We start from the raw sequence: 14,632 nt of genomic DNA on the forward strand, positions 1-14,632 counted from the left end.
AACACTGAAACCATCAGCTGCTGGCCTTAAGGCAACTTTGTGGGTAGAAGATAAGACCCTCTAGAAACTCAGAACACAAACTTCACTCTTGCATCACCACCTACTTACTATCAGCCACTATCCCACAGTGCAGCAGGTACAGATAAACCAAGAGTATCATAAAAAATTACTCTGAAAATTATTTTTGCAATATCCTCTTAGTTGGCTCATGTACCTTCACTACTTTCCCAGCACTGCTAGTCACTATTTCTTTTGCTTATTTTCTTTCCTCCCACCCCTCTCTGTAAAACTTACCAATATTGTTTTCTCTTATTAATTTGATATTTTGCCATCCTTCTCTTAAACCCCCATAAACAAAACAAATCCAATCCAAACAAAGCCATATACTAGTTATCAGATCATTTGCTTCAATGTATTACTACTTTTCCTCATTAGTTTGCATCTCTAACGTAGTGTTTGAGACATGGAATACTGTTTTAGGAGCTTGCATGGTGGGAACTTCAATGACATTTTGAAACTACGGTACTACAGGAGTATCAGCGTTAAATAAAAATTAACCAGCAATAAAACACTCTCAAAACTTCAATTATAATCAGATCATAAAAGAATCCCTGTATGCCACCAGGTGCTCTAGTTAAGAGGCTCTCAATCAAAGAAGCACAATCTTTATTTTGCCATAGCTGCCTATAAATCCAAAAGGAAGATGTAAACATACATACACTAGACTAAACAATGGCTAAATAGCAGCCACTATTCACTCTCCCACTCACACATACCATGCAAGTCTGTGGGAAAAACTTACAATTGAAGCTAAGGAACTCAAGTAAAGTTTTCTGAAAATAACCCAGAGCTGACAAGTCAGTAGGAGGGCCTGGATGGTTTCAAGACACAGTTTTTAACCAAGATGTAGACCTCCAACTGGTTTTTTGTTTTGTTTTGCAGCATTCTTGGTTGTGGGGTTTTTTTTGTTTGGGAGGGCAGATGGGTTGTGTTTTGTGTTTTTTCAAAAAAAATATTTACATCCTCTCCTGGGCTAAATTACTTACGAATTAATCAAGTTAATTACTGAGTGGATAAGCAAGACACTGGGCAAGACATGAGTAAATATCAGCCAGCCAATACAGTCCATGTTGTTTTAAACAGATCTGTAGGGCACAAACACATTAAAAGACTTAAATATTTCTCCCAGAACATTGAATAATTGATGCATGTACATTTTGAGGTTTTGACTTTCTAGATTGTAACAGAGATTATCAACTGCTGGAAGTGACACTTCTGCCAGCTTTGATTTTTGTTGATACATTGTTTCTTGCACCCAAACAAATACTGAATTTAGCATCCAAGGTATCTATAAGCACATATGCAATTCTGTCTAAATGGTTTGATTGCTCTCAGAAATAATGTTCACATATGTAAAGACCATGGAGGTCTCATTTGCATAGCACTAAGATTTCCCAGTTAGAAAACTTTGAGAGACAGTTTTTGAAACCTCTGCAGGTGATAAAATCTACCTGGGTGCATAGATAAGTAGCTAACTTACCGACACTTTTGTCTTCCTAAGGCTAAACCAGGCACAGTGAATGAAGCATTAATACAGACCTGCACTGAGTACCAAAGAGGGAAGAAGTGGTGAAGTCTATTTTCAATCAGCTTTACAAACTGTGTTTAAATTCAACTTCTGTATTTTGTTAAGCACAGGTAAGCACGATGTGTACATGTCCTCATGTACTTTAGATCTTTTTCAAAATCCTAGATATTGAGAAGTTTAAAGCATTTTCTATTAACAGTCCCATACTTTAAGTTATATACTACATATCTCATTCTGCAAAATAAGAAAACCATCACAGATGTGTGCTAAGAACTTGTTCCAAAGTAAAAGGAAATTTTTTAATTAAGGAAACATTGACTTTTATGGTTGCAAATCAGAAGAACATTTTACTAAATGCTTAGCCTGTAGATTACGCTTTAATTCACAAATTGACTGTACTAGGTCACCTTTGAGTAATGGAAATCTCTGTTTAAACATTTTTTGGCAATGGGCACAAAGCATTAGATCTCATTTCCAAGACTTACCAGCTGGGTTTTGTCATTAACATTTATTAACAATCTAAGATATGGCTTTCAGCGTCTAATCCTCACTACACAAATGTTTTGTATAGTTCTCTAGAGAGCTTTGGTGTGACAAATTACTGGCAAAGATTACAGCCCTGTGGCTATTCACCAGAGGCAATGCAAAATTAACATGGTACTAATCCAATTTAAACAAGAAATTGGTCAAACTATGCACAATTGCACAAATCATCTGAACTAAAGCAAATCTAGAATTCCTGAAGCAACAGTTTCCAAATTTATATTTAAAACACAGTAAATGGTTTTTGATCAGCTCTGCTTCAACTTTTATTTGGCTTTTTCAAGTCACTTAAATCCTTTATCAATAGACTAAAGCACAAGATGAAGCACAGGAGTATAAAAAACACAAGAAACTACTTTGAAAGGGTTTGTTCTGTAGTAGAAGTTTTAGGTAGCATAATTCATGTACTTGCCAAGTTATTTTACGGTTCAGACTTTCAGCAAGAGGGTCAGCTGAAACCATCCACATATATTACTAAATTCAGATCATCAGGTCTATGGTAATGAAATCTAAAATAAAAACTTGACAGTGATATACACTAGTGTTGATCTGGCAAGCAAAATTCTTCTGTTTTATTCTACAGGAATTTTTAAATATGGCAGTAAGAAAAAACAGCCTGGACATTCAATGGCTCCTGAATAAATATTAATCAGAGAGATAAGATTTATATTCTTTCCTCTATCATCTTGTCAAGCATAGATGTTTCAGAAATTGGGGATGAGAATTCATGACTCCTTTTACCACTAGGCAAAAGAGAACGAATTTGAAGACAGCAAATAAAGATGAGGGTTTTATTATTAATAGTGATTATATAGTACATTCACTTTCTTCAAAGAAAAATACAGAATAAGAAAGGTAATTATCAATTAGGAGAGAGTGGGCATAGCTTCTTACTCTCCCAAAACTTAATACTCTAGCAGTAGGAATGAGGTAGGAACTATAATCCTCAAAAAAACCCCCTTTTCCTAAAGCAGGAAGTAGGTGTAAATACAGGTAATAAAAACCTTTCACTAAACTTGGAATTCTGAAGTTTTATCTGTGTCAATGTTTGTTCAACAACATGGATTAATGATTTACTAATTTGTTTGTCAAGGCTAATGAAGATGCTTGCCATTCTTAAGTATACTGCTTAGCTAATGTTTACTGTAATTGAGACAGGCAATGACAAAAAGCACAGAGGCATATGGATTCAGTGAGGATGAAGCTGCTACTCCTTTTAAGTTTGAACAGAGTATTTCCAAGTCATATACATATGACTATACACACACAGGCTCTGTTAAAACACAGCAGTAAAGGCATACCACATTAGTATAAGATTAGGATTTCCAAAAGCAGATTAAAGTTTCACTTCCCATTTAAATTTTCTGCAAGCTTACTTTACAACATTCAGCAAACCTTAAACAATTATTTCTAAAAGCTAAGATTTGTTTCTCACCTTTACTCTTCATTCATTTTACAGTTAAAACAGAGAACAGTTAGGACTGACCAAGCAAGATGGCTGGGACAGAAACAAAACATTTTCTCTGGAAGTGCTGCCTGAGCTTTAATCGGGGATGAAATTAACAAAACTTCCATTTTTTGTATCATGCCTGCTTTTCATTACACCAATCTTTTTTGCAGATCTGAGCCTTGGTCTTTCCTGAGTTCAGTGTCAAATTAAAATGAGTTTTGCTGTACTCATTTTTGTAAAATGTATAGCTCAGCTTATATTTGGCAAAGGCAAACACTAATAAAATGAAAATTGCCGGTATGTAACAGTAATTTTAAGTAGCTTCCAACACTGCATTAACTTGGCTGTCTCATATGACAAAAGAAAACCTGCATACCTGTTTTAACCTTGCAAGTTCTTTCAAAGCTCTTGTCCATTGTTGTTTGTAGTGGAGCTTTGACTTGGTAGCCGATTCTAACTTTCTTTCAAGTTCAGCCTAAAAGCAATTAAAATCATATCAGCTGAAGCAATAACAGCAGTAACAATCACTGAAAGATGTATATATACAAAGGGTCTGGTTTAAGAAAAGTGTTTATGTAGTGTAACATACAACATCATCTAAAGCTGTTATACAATATAACATAAATATTATGGCACATGAACATTTTCTTGTTTAAAATATAGCCTTATTTTTATTGGATAGCTGTCTATACAGAAGGATTGGTTTCTAGCACTAAATCTGCTGACATAACGTTTAAATTTAAGATTCTCAAATTAGCAACCCCTGCCTTTTTTTTCTAAAGTAAGATTATAGACACTAATTTAATAGAAACATTGATGGATAAATCTTGCCTTTAAAAGGTGTGTAGTTTTTTCTTTCTTGCAGCTGATTGAAGATATGTACTACATTCTTTTCTCTGAAATAGACATCTGTTCAAACCATTCTTTAAAATCTACATATTGAGTGTGAATCTTTGATCTTATCTAAATAAATCTTTTAAAAAGTTACACACCCAAAAAATTCATTGCTTTCAGTGAAAAAAATATTAAAAGGCAAACAGTTATGAAGCACACTGAGTACAGTAACCTCAAAACCCAAACATTTTTAATTAACAGCTATGAGGCGTATTTTCTTTCAAACAGACAAAAATTAGGTACCACTGAATATGCGAAGATCTTAAAGCACTGATTTTTTAAAAGTAACAAAAATAGGAAATCTAGAAATATTTTAAATAAAGGTTTTATTTATAGACAGAAACATATTTTGAATAATTAGCTGGCATTAGAAGTTATTCAAACACACAGTAACAAGCAGACTGGCCATATAACTGTGTACATTTTGTGCCAAGAAGGCTGGTCCATTTTTTCAGCTTATTCAATTAACAATTTAACTCAAACCTCACAATAATTTGAGTACAAAATGCCCGTAACTGTGGTTTTAATTAAGAAAAATATCCTCTGCTGAAGGCATGCATGGTTTCTAAGAAATCAACTTATGACAGTGATTCCATCCCTCTGAGAATAACACAGTCTTTTCTGACGTACTTTAAAAAAAACAATGCACATGATGGAATACCACTCTGGATTAATCCTCATAAGAAAATCTTCATCTTTATTTAGTTTGATCAACTGAATGCTCAGCCTCCCTAGCTTAAATCAGAATGGTAGCGATTTAAATATATAGGTCAGGGTTTTTCCTGCCTTATCCTCTAACACTACTGCTTCCTCTACAGATATAAGGCAACTACTGGCCTTATTTGTGTCTAAATACTTAAAGTCTGAGGGAACCGTTTGAAAAAATAGAGCAATGACAAATTACCCAGTTTATCATGCAAGATTATTCTACGTGTCCCTTATCAGTAAGTGGACCATTGTGACAGTTTTTAAAGACTAGAAAAAAATCCAAGGTACCTTTTCTAAAGTAAGAAGATTTATTTCTGATTGTAGCTGGATTTCTGGTTTGCTACTTTGCTGTTCTTTGTATTGGTGGAACTCTTTCTCCAAAATTTTGTGTTTATTTTCTGCTTCATAAAGCTACATGAAAGAGATCAAAAAATAATGCATGTTAGCAGAAAAATACACTCAGCGACAAAGAATTAGGTTACAGAACTTAAGTTACTCCTTAGTCCCTGGAACAAACATCTTAGTGTCAATTACCCGATATAAAACAGACACTGAAAGCTACACATTCATAATTAATCATTTCTTGACAATGGCATACAGCAATGTTTTAATAGGAAGAGTTTTAAAGCGGATCTTTGCTCCGTACTGGAGAGAAAAAACAAGTCTGTCCTCATATATGGAAGCTCAAGATTTATAAACTTTGCTGTCCACATTTCTAAAAAGACTTGCAAAAGAAATACAGAAAACAAAACTATTAAGATTTATACACATCTTTAAAAGAAAGCCAACAGTGTTATCTACTATATGAAGTTTTATTACTTAATTCCACCAGCATAACTTGTTTAGGAATGTCTGGAAGAGGAAATAACTAGTACTTTGTATAGCCAAATGATTTAGAAGAAAGGCTAAAGTAGAAAGACCTCAGTGACTAATGATTTAACTCTACATACCTCTGCCCTCACTGCGTACTTCCAGTTTCATAAAGATTTTATAAAGAAACCTTTGCTTTTCATCTTAAAATGGGTAATTTGAGAAATTATGCCAATAAATTCTTTGTAGCAAAATGATTGTGTAGTGTCAAACATTTAACAGTTTTTTATTATAACGTATAAGAATTTTGTTCTCTAAAATTAGCTTATGTTCTTCTTCTGTTACTTATTATGCAACTATAAATACCTTATACACACCTGATACAAGTGATGCATTCCTTCACAGAATAGGATCCCAAATGCTGCACTCTTATTTAGGTCAACTAGTTAATGTAACTACTTTCATGAAATTTATCCAACAGTTTAGAACACTGATGAAAATGGTTAAGAGAATATATTTGTGTTTCAAGGCCTACAGCTTCTACTGGTACATCAGTATTTTAGTTCTTTGAATGTCCCAACTGGGTCACATCTATTTTTCTTCCAAAGTTTCACTTTCTGCACCTATTATTTTTATGGAATTTATGTAAGAAAGTAAAGATGCTTCCTAAGGAGCCATGCAAAAGCATAGTTCACTGCCGTTACTTTTCACATATAACCACAATAGCCAACTTTGACAAAAGATAATGGATACTGTTTATGACCATCCTATTTTTACCAATTTCTTTTTAAAGCAGACATACAGACATGATGCTGATGACAAAGGCAGTAACTAACCAACTTCAGCAATGAGAAATGCCAGCTCTCCCTAGAACTTCTATAATAATGTTTAATTTCTTGTTTGGCTCTGAAAACACTTTCAAATATTGAATTTCAGGTTCAGGTTGTGAACTGTTAGGGAGCTGCATGAATCACCAAGCACAACCTCCTTATTCAGGAAGTAAAAGTGATGTTCTTCAAGGTGGATGCTTCAAGGACATTCTCTAGAAGATAGTGGGGCTTACCTCCCAACAAAGTTACACATTTAGAGAACTCTACAATACAAATGTGAAAATTGTGTATTGACACATCTCCTCAAAGGTAAGGAGTAAGTCAAAGCCTATTGTTTAGAACAATTATGATTTGCTGTAGAACATTCCTTGTTAAACAAAATAAAACAAAAACCCCACACCCAAGGAAGGTAAGAAGAAAGACTCATCAAAACTAATGGCAACAGAAACTTTCTGCTCATACACTTTACAAAGGGAACCATCCTACAGTGAGACTCCAAAGCAAAAAAACAGAAACCCATCCCACCCACAGTAAAGCAAAAGAAAAATGCTTGTCTTATGTGCAATACTCCAACAACCACCTCACACCGAACCATGAGACTCAAAATAACAGGAACAGCACAGAGAAAGACAGCAGGGATGATCACCTTGAAGGAATGGCCTTCATACAAAGCAAAACAAAACATAGCCATGTTTTGAAGACGCAGTATGACAGACACCTAAGCAACCAGGAACGGTATATAGGTAGTACAGGCACTAAAGGCCTCCTCATAATTAAGCAACAAGCTTAAAATGAACAAAAGAAGTTTTAAAATATACAACACATTTTAGAACTCACTGCCACAGGAAGTTGTGATGCTAAAAATAGAAATACTTTTTAAAAAGGATCAGATTAATTCATGAAGAATACTTTCACCAATGGAGTCATAAATATAAAATGCTGCCTGTGGCTGAGGGTACATGTAACTTTTGATGGTTTTGTTGGATACACCAAAACTGTATTTTCTCATTGTCTCATTTCATATTTTCTTGCCCTTTAAATCCAACCACTGCTGCAACAGAATGCTGAGCTAACTGGATCTCTGGTCTGATACAGTATGTCTGTTCTGAACAAAAAAGAAAGTCATTGTGATACTATTGCAATCTAACTAAAAGTCAGTGGGACTCAAAACAATGAAAATGGAAGTAACTCCTAGATGGGGGCATTTGGCCACTTGAGCCTGAAGAACTATTGGTTATCTTGTCTGGACTGATACAGCATTGGTAGCTGCCAACAACACATCTACGATGCAGAGAAGTGATGCACTTAGCAGTTTGAAGAGAATTGTGTTCTGCAATCTCAGTTCAAGGAGTGTTCACTAAAATAGTGATGATTAGCAGCTTTTTTATATTTGCTATATTTAAAGAGTTCACTGTACTGTGGTTAACATGCTGACATAAAAATAAGTAGGTTAATATCAGTGTTTAATATTAAACTAAAAAACCCACAAAATCTCAGCACAATTCTTCATACAAAAATACACATTTGACTGATACAGTTCAACTAGTCAAAGCTATGGTGGCATTATCACTGTCACATATCACAAATGAAAAGCACCAAAGCAAGTAATCCATCTACATAAAATAAGCACTTTGAAAAAAACTTACATATTACTAAGATTTCACTTACTTAACAAATTGAGTATCTAATATTGTAACTGCTCAAAAAAGCTAGTATTAACTTGAAATTTTACAGTATGCTTTAACAGTCAAGAAAAATAGCTAGACTAACCTTATTGTTAGTGCAAAAGCTAACTTACAGGATCACAGAATGTAGTCTAATTTTCTTGGTTTAATGAAACTGCTACTTTCAGAAGATCATTAACAATAAAATTCTCCCCCCACCTCTGCCCCTATTAAGATAGAAGAAATAACTCTTCTGCAATGGAAGAATAAAACAAACTGCATAGTCAAGCTGCTTAGATGTCTTCCTAGATGTTAAGTGCTAGTAATTTGTTAAGTCACTGAAATGTATACTGCTCATCAGGTTCTACATGTAACATGCGCTTGTAATTACTGTTTGATTTTCAGTGCTGGAAAAAAATTATAACCACCGGCCCTACTACTGACCAAGACTGACAGACTGATCCCAGCATGTAACTCACCAAACAAGGGAGACAAAATGTTTAATGACAAAGTTGCCAGAACACGCTTGCCTCAAAACTATTGCTCAACTTAGTATACTTATTTCAAAAATGCTTCCTTAAGTAAAAAATGTTGAGGCAGAAAATTTAAGTGTACTTACCTGCTGCTGTAAGCGAAGCTTGTCTTCTTCCAACTGTTTCATTTTTGACCTTTCTAGCTCAACCTGGTGCGAACATTCTTCTCTGGCTCGCCGCACAGAATCCTGTAGCTCCTGCAGATTTCGTTCATGCTCTGCTTGCACCTCCTTCTTTACTCTTTGCAGCTTAGAAGTGAGACATTTATATTAATCCATAGGTGCAACAGCTTTAAGAGCCTTTCTTACAACTGTTACTACTACTCATGACAGAAAAAAATTGTTATCCACTTTATAAATTAAACAATAGAAATTCCATTGTTATCTATATGTTTGCTATGTATTTTTAGTTGGCTTTCAGTTTAACAAATGACAGTGATTTGCAGGTATTTGGGCTACAAATATACTCTTGCTTGACTATAGTAAAAAAGGAGCTATCTATCTCTCTACTGTACTTTCTACGTGGGCTTGCTACAGGCAAATTTTATATCCACCTTTCAACTACAAACGAAAAAGCTAAATATGCCCCTTCACTGCAGAAACAGTGAAGCCACAGCTACAGCCAAGAGGCCTTTAGGTCAGTAGCATCACACTTTCCAAACTGAGTATACTGAGAGAATTTATAATTGAGCTAAACATGAAAACAGTCCTTGACATGTTTGAACTTTGTAGAAAGATTTTACCAGCCTAGATAACTGCTAGCTGAATAGAAACCTCTCCGAACAGCCCATTTCTCAAACTAAGTAATTGCTAAATGAACCTTACATAATTTTGTCAAGATTTTTTGGAATCTACCAGCTTTCATTATTTCTATACACTCAGGTCAGAATCTCACTAATTTTAGAGCAAGTTTTGAGACAAACATGTATGAGATTCAAAATACTTTTACTCAGACTGAAATGTTTGCCAAACAACACCATTTCTTTTGCATAGATGTTAGAAGTAAAGTCAGGCATTATTTACAGCATAAACTACAACATGAGGGGTGTAGACAGCCTGAGTACAGGACAGGATGCAGACTCAACCAGCCAGTCCCTGTGCTGGGAGCTTTCTTAGCTTTGTTCACAAGCACAGGAGGGATTGTTAGGATAAAAAGATTAATCTCAGCTACAAGTGGAATGCGAGTTTGTTGGTCAACTAAGTCACCACAGCTGTTCACCTATATAATTGTGAGTTTGTCATAAAGTACAAAAATAGGCAATTTATTTTCCTTCTTTCTCTTTTCATATTACTAGCTTCCCTGAGGTCTCCCACCCCATTTTCTCATCTTGAGGGTGCTCAGTGAGATCTAGAAACAGTGGTAACTACTGGTTTCTCCCACATCTTCTTTGGCCCTGTCACTATGAAAAAAGTACAACTGGAACTCTATCAAATTGCTGGATAACAAAACCTGGACAACTGCAATTTCTCCCAGCTCTCCTCGTCACCTTCTCCTATTGCAATGGTTAATCTAGCGACTACTGTTCTAAGTAAAGCACTCTTGCATACATGTACAATGTTCAGTTGACCATACCAAATTTAAAATGGGAGATATAATAATGTTATATAATGTCTCCATGACACCAATACTGTTAAAAATAGAAAACTTAAAGGTTCTGTAAATCTAGTAAGCCATTTAAGAGATCATTCAATTTCCATTTCAATAAAAATGTGTAGTTGTAACAACACTTGGCTTAATTTTTTAGAGCTCCTCTGTATCAGTATCAATGCAGCTACTTCAGTTCTTATACACGGGTCACAATTGTCTCTATATGAAAATTCAACACCCCTTATAGAAATAGCTCATGCAATTGCACTGTTTAAAATGACCAAACACTTTTACCTCTGATTCAGCACTAAAAAGCTGCCTTTCTCGTTTATCTAGATCTCTCAGGGTTTTCTGAAGTTGTTCTTCCAAAACAGTATACTCTGCTACCTAAAAGAACAAAAAAGGCAGTTTTTTCTTGCAATGAAAACTGGTTTAGGCAGGCAAAAAAAGTTTACTCTTGCTGTGGTATAAAACATTGACAATATTTGTTTGTAAATTTACATGTAAAACAAATCTACAGCTCTTAATGAAGAAATCGCAGTGGAGAGGCTTTTTTTCCTAATGCAATAAAGGCTAACAGGTTACCATGAACAGTGGGGCTGTAGAAGTAGTTTTTGACTACGCAAATGAAAAGCAGTTGAAGTTAAAAGCCCCCAAAGAAAGCAAGCTAACCTAAAGCATTGCTAACAAGTATTCTATGATTAGGGGCTACTTTTAATTTTCTGCACTGTTGTAGACTAGATGCATGTATACCAGTAGATGTGAAGACTAATCACAGACCCTTTGTTCCATGTTAGAATCATGAAATATTTTGTCAAATTTTTACAGTGATATGAGATTTATAATGAGACCTTTAGCAAGTATACGTATGAATTTCCTTACCTTTTTCTTCACTAATGCTTCTCTCTCTCTATCTCTTTTCTTCCATTCTTCTGCAAGTGCTTGCATATGGACTGTTTCCTTCTTCTTAAGCTTGTAAGAGCAAGAAAAGGAACAAAACCCCCAAACCAGAAAACCAAATCAAGATTGTTGGAAGCACCATTTAAAGGCAAGAGTACTACCAGAACTACGCCTTGAAACAAAATAACTGAAAATTAGTTTTTGTACACTGACATGTATAACTCAAGGTATGATTCTAATAGCGAAAGATATTTCTTACCCTTAAGTACAAAATGCAAAGTAAGCCCAAGTTTGAGAAAGATATCTTAACATATAGACACTAGAGTCTTAGTATTTTTTAGAAAGAAGCATGTAACTAACACCTAGAACGACATCAAGAATAGAAACACAGCAATGGATTTTGACTCAGAATAAAAAACCACAGTGTTAATATTTAACACCAATAATTTGAATCTTGAGTATCTCCCGTACTTCATAAACAGTAAGGGGAAATTCTGAAAGGAGTATTCTGTAACTCACTACCTAGCACCTACTTTGGTCACTTAACAGAAAACAATTAGCCTTCTTCCCTATGAGTACAGAATATATTTGTGCACATCTGAAGTTTGAATGTTCTGTATGAGAAAAATTTAGTTCTTATTCAAAACAGTGGTGAAGTTTAAGAAAAACAGCAGTTAATATTCCTCTCATCAACTCTGCTAAAGCTTCCCTGGCAGTCATGCCATCTAGGAAATAAACTAAAAGTGTAAAAACCTGATTTTCAAAAATGTCCTCTTGCATTTCCTTCCACATTTCTAACTCCAGTGCTGCTTTGTATTCAAGAGTTTCTCGAGGTTCTGGGTGGTTTTCTGGAGGACAACGAGGCTGAGCGTGAGGGACATGCTGTTGCTGACCACCACCTACACACTGATGTAACAACAGTGGATTTTTAACTGGAAACCCAACTTGTCAAAGTAGTATTCAGGGAAGGAGGATAAAATTTATTTAAAATTTACCTGAGAAGAATCTGACACCAGAACTTCTTGCATTTTCACAAGCCCGTAGTCTTCCAAAGTGATAGCATATGAAAGCTCTGCTATTCTGTTGCCTGCCCTATAAACAGCATTAGAATGCTTTTAGTGAAAACTGTCTTAAAAATACAGGAAGTGAATTGTAAGACAACAGCAAAGTTTTGTGCTAAAAGGTTCTACATATGCTCCGGGACTCTAATTAGTTGCCTACATGACAGCTCAAACATGTTTCCCATGTATATTGTTTTAACTTCGGGATCAATTTACACATCTACAATAAGCTTTCTGACTTTAAACAGCTTACTATAATCAACACATCCCTGTAACAAATGATCCACAACTGCACCTGCAGTGTGAAATCTTGCTAACAAACATACCTGTTGAATACAGGTATTGTTGCCAACTTTGTTCCAAGATACTCAATGAATTTCATTAGTCTTGCTTTTTTAAATGTTAAACACTAATGTTCTAGTTATCCACAGTATAGTAAGTCACCTAGCATATCATGTGTCATAAGCTACCCTTGGATTACTAAGAACACATTTCTGGAAGCTTTAGCACAGGGAACTGACAACTTCAAATCCACCTACAGGTCAGATATCTACCTGCTCCTGTACAGTGAAAAAAATCTCTAGATAACAGATACTTTAATAAACTAATTTGAAATCAGTTTCAGTTTCTACTTAAGTGGAGCAGTTTGTCTCTGGCCATCTCTAATCATAGACAAAACATAGTAAACAAAGGAAGGTTTTGGTTTTATTTTGGTTTTGGGGGGCTTTTTGTTTGCTTGTTTTTTACCCAGAAAGATATTAACAGAAGGAATAGACACAAGTCATGTAACAAAGTTATCACTAGTCTAACATTAAAGTATACTGTGGTCTACACCAGTCCTTCGTCAGAAACAAAACTACAATTTCAATTATAACTACTCACTGATGCAAAGGCAATTAAACAATCACTTGACACCTGGAAGCTGCAGAATTGCACATCAAGCAATTTGCAACAAAAGGCTGCAAGAATTAACCAAGGCTGTAGTTTTCACAGAAATTCTCTTCCAGCAAATACAAAAAACCAACACTAAAATATTTTTAAAGGTGCAATCTTCTGCACTTATTTGCAAGGGAAAAAACCCAAATATTTGTACTTCACATAAGTTAAAATGAATTACTATATTAAATTCTTACAACTTTCTATCAGTCACTGATTAAAAAAGAAAACAAGATTCAAAGTAGTGGACATCAGAAATCTGAATAATTAAGTCAGTTTAACATATCAGCATAAAAAGGACATTAGATCAACTATAGCAAAGCTAGAGAGGTATCAACACAGCACAACAGAGTGACCTGATTACATTTTGAGAATGCCATCTAGTGGTTATTAAGTTTTACGCAAAACCAGGTTTCATTTTAACAAACTTACTATGGGTGAAAATGTGAACCTTAATGTACAGTGAGATCATAAAGTAACTCCCCACAGACTTTCACACAAAAAAGTTTAAATGAAGTCAGAGATCAGTTTTCTGTCAGTTGTGTCAATAACCTGAAGTTTCCTGTGTGTCAAATATAGCGTGTTTTACTTATCTGTAGGATTAGAGCAGGGGTCCTCAAACTTTAACCAGGGGGCCGGCGCGGATGCAGTGGCAGGCAGTCATCTGCGGCTGCTTGGTTTCCCCCTCCCAACCCCCGGCAGCGGGGTCTGTAAATACCGGGGGCCGGACTGAGGACCCTGGGGGGCCGTATCCAGCCTGTGGGCCTTAGTTTGAGGACCCCTGGATTAGAGGTTTAAAACTGCTCTCAATTTTAATAGCAATTGTATTTATTTCTAAAGGCATAATCAAGGTCCATTATCACACACAAAACGATGAGGGTCCAGACACTGATTGCTAGCACAGTTCACATTCACATCTTCAACAAGACAGAATTATAAATTAAGTTTCTTCATATATAAAAAAAGAAATCACTCCTCTATGCAAATTAATTCAGACAGAACAGTATAATAACAGTGCTCTTTCTGATGTACACAAGCTCAAACTCCTGCTACTATCACAGCACGTAGGCCTGAAACATAAAACCTCTCCACTCTACAGATATATCTGTCCTAAATTTCACTGAAGTC

General features: G+C 35.3%; 1 protein-coding gene across 2 annotated transcripts in view; it reads right to left on the reverse strand.

Annotated features, from left to right (window-relative positions):
• Window positions 1-3,730: 3,730 nt before the first annotated feature.
• The window catches only part of CEP120 (centrosomal protein 120), a 32,222-nt gene continuing 21,320 nt past the window's right edge, over window positions 3,731-14,632 (reverse strand). Inside the window, exons 13-19 of one of the 2 annotated variants that reach the window (XM_037374248.1) lie at window positions 12,503-12,599; window positions 12,261-12,413; window positions 11,490-11,579; window positions 10,902-10,994; window positions 9,107-9,268; window positions 5,472-5,594; window positions 3,731-4,056 (exon numbers count right to left, since the gene is read on the reverse strand). In XM_037374248.1, coding sequence (XP_037230145.1) covers window positions 3,931-4,056; window positions 5,472-5,594; window positions 9,107-9,268; window positions 10,902-10,994; window positions 11,490-11,579; window positions 12,261-12,413; window positions 12,503-12,599 — 844 coding nt within the window. In that variant the 3' untranslated portion in view covers window positions 3,731-3,930. The remainder of the gene's footprint in view (window positions 4,057-5,471; window positions 5,595-9,106; window positions 9,269-10,901; window positions 10,995-11,489; window positions 11,580-12,260; window positions 12,414-12,502; window positions 12,600-14,632) is intronic. The other variant, XM_037374249.1, reaches the window with a different exon arrangement.

Source organism: Falco rusticolus, chromosome Z, assembly GCF_015220075.1.
Source record: "Falco rusticolus isolate bFalRus1 chromosome Z, bFalRus1.pri, whole genome shotgun sequence".
In the NCBI taxonomy this organism is placed as follows: Eukaryota; Metazoa; Chordata; class Aves; order Falconiformes; family Falconidae; genus Falco; species Falco rusticolus.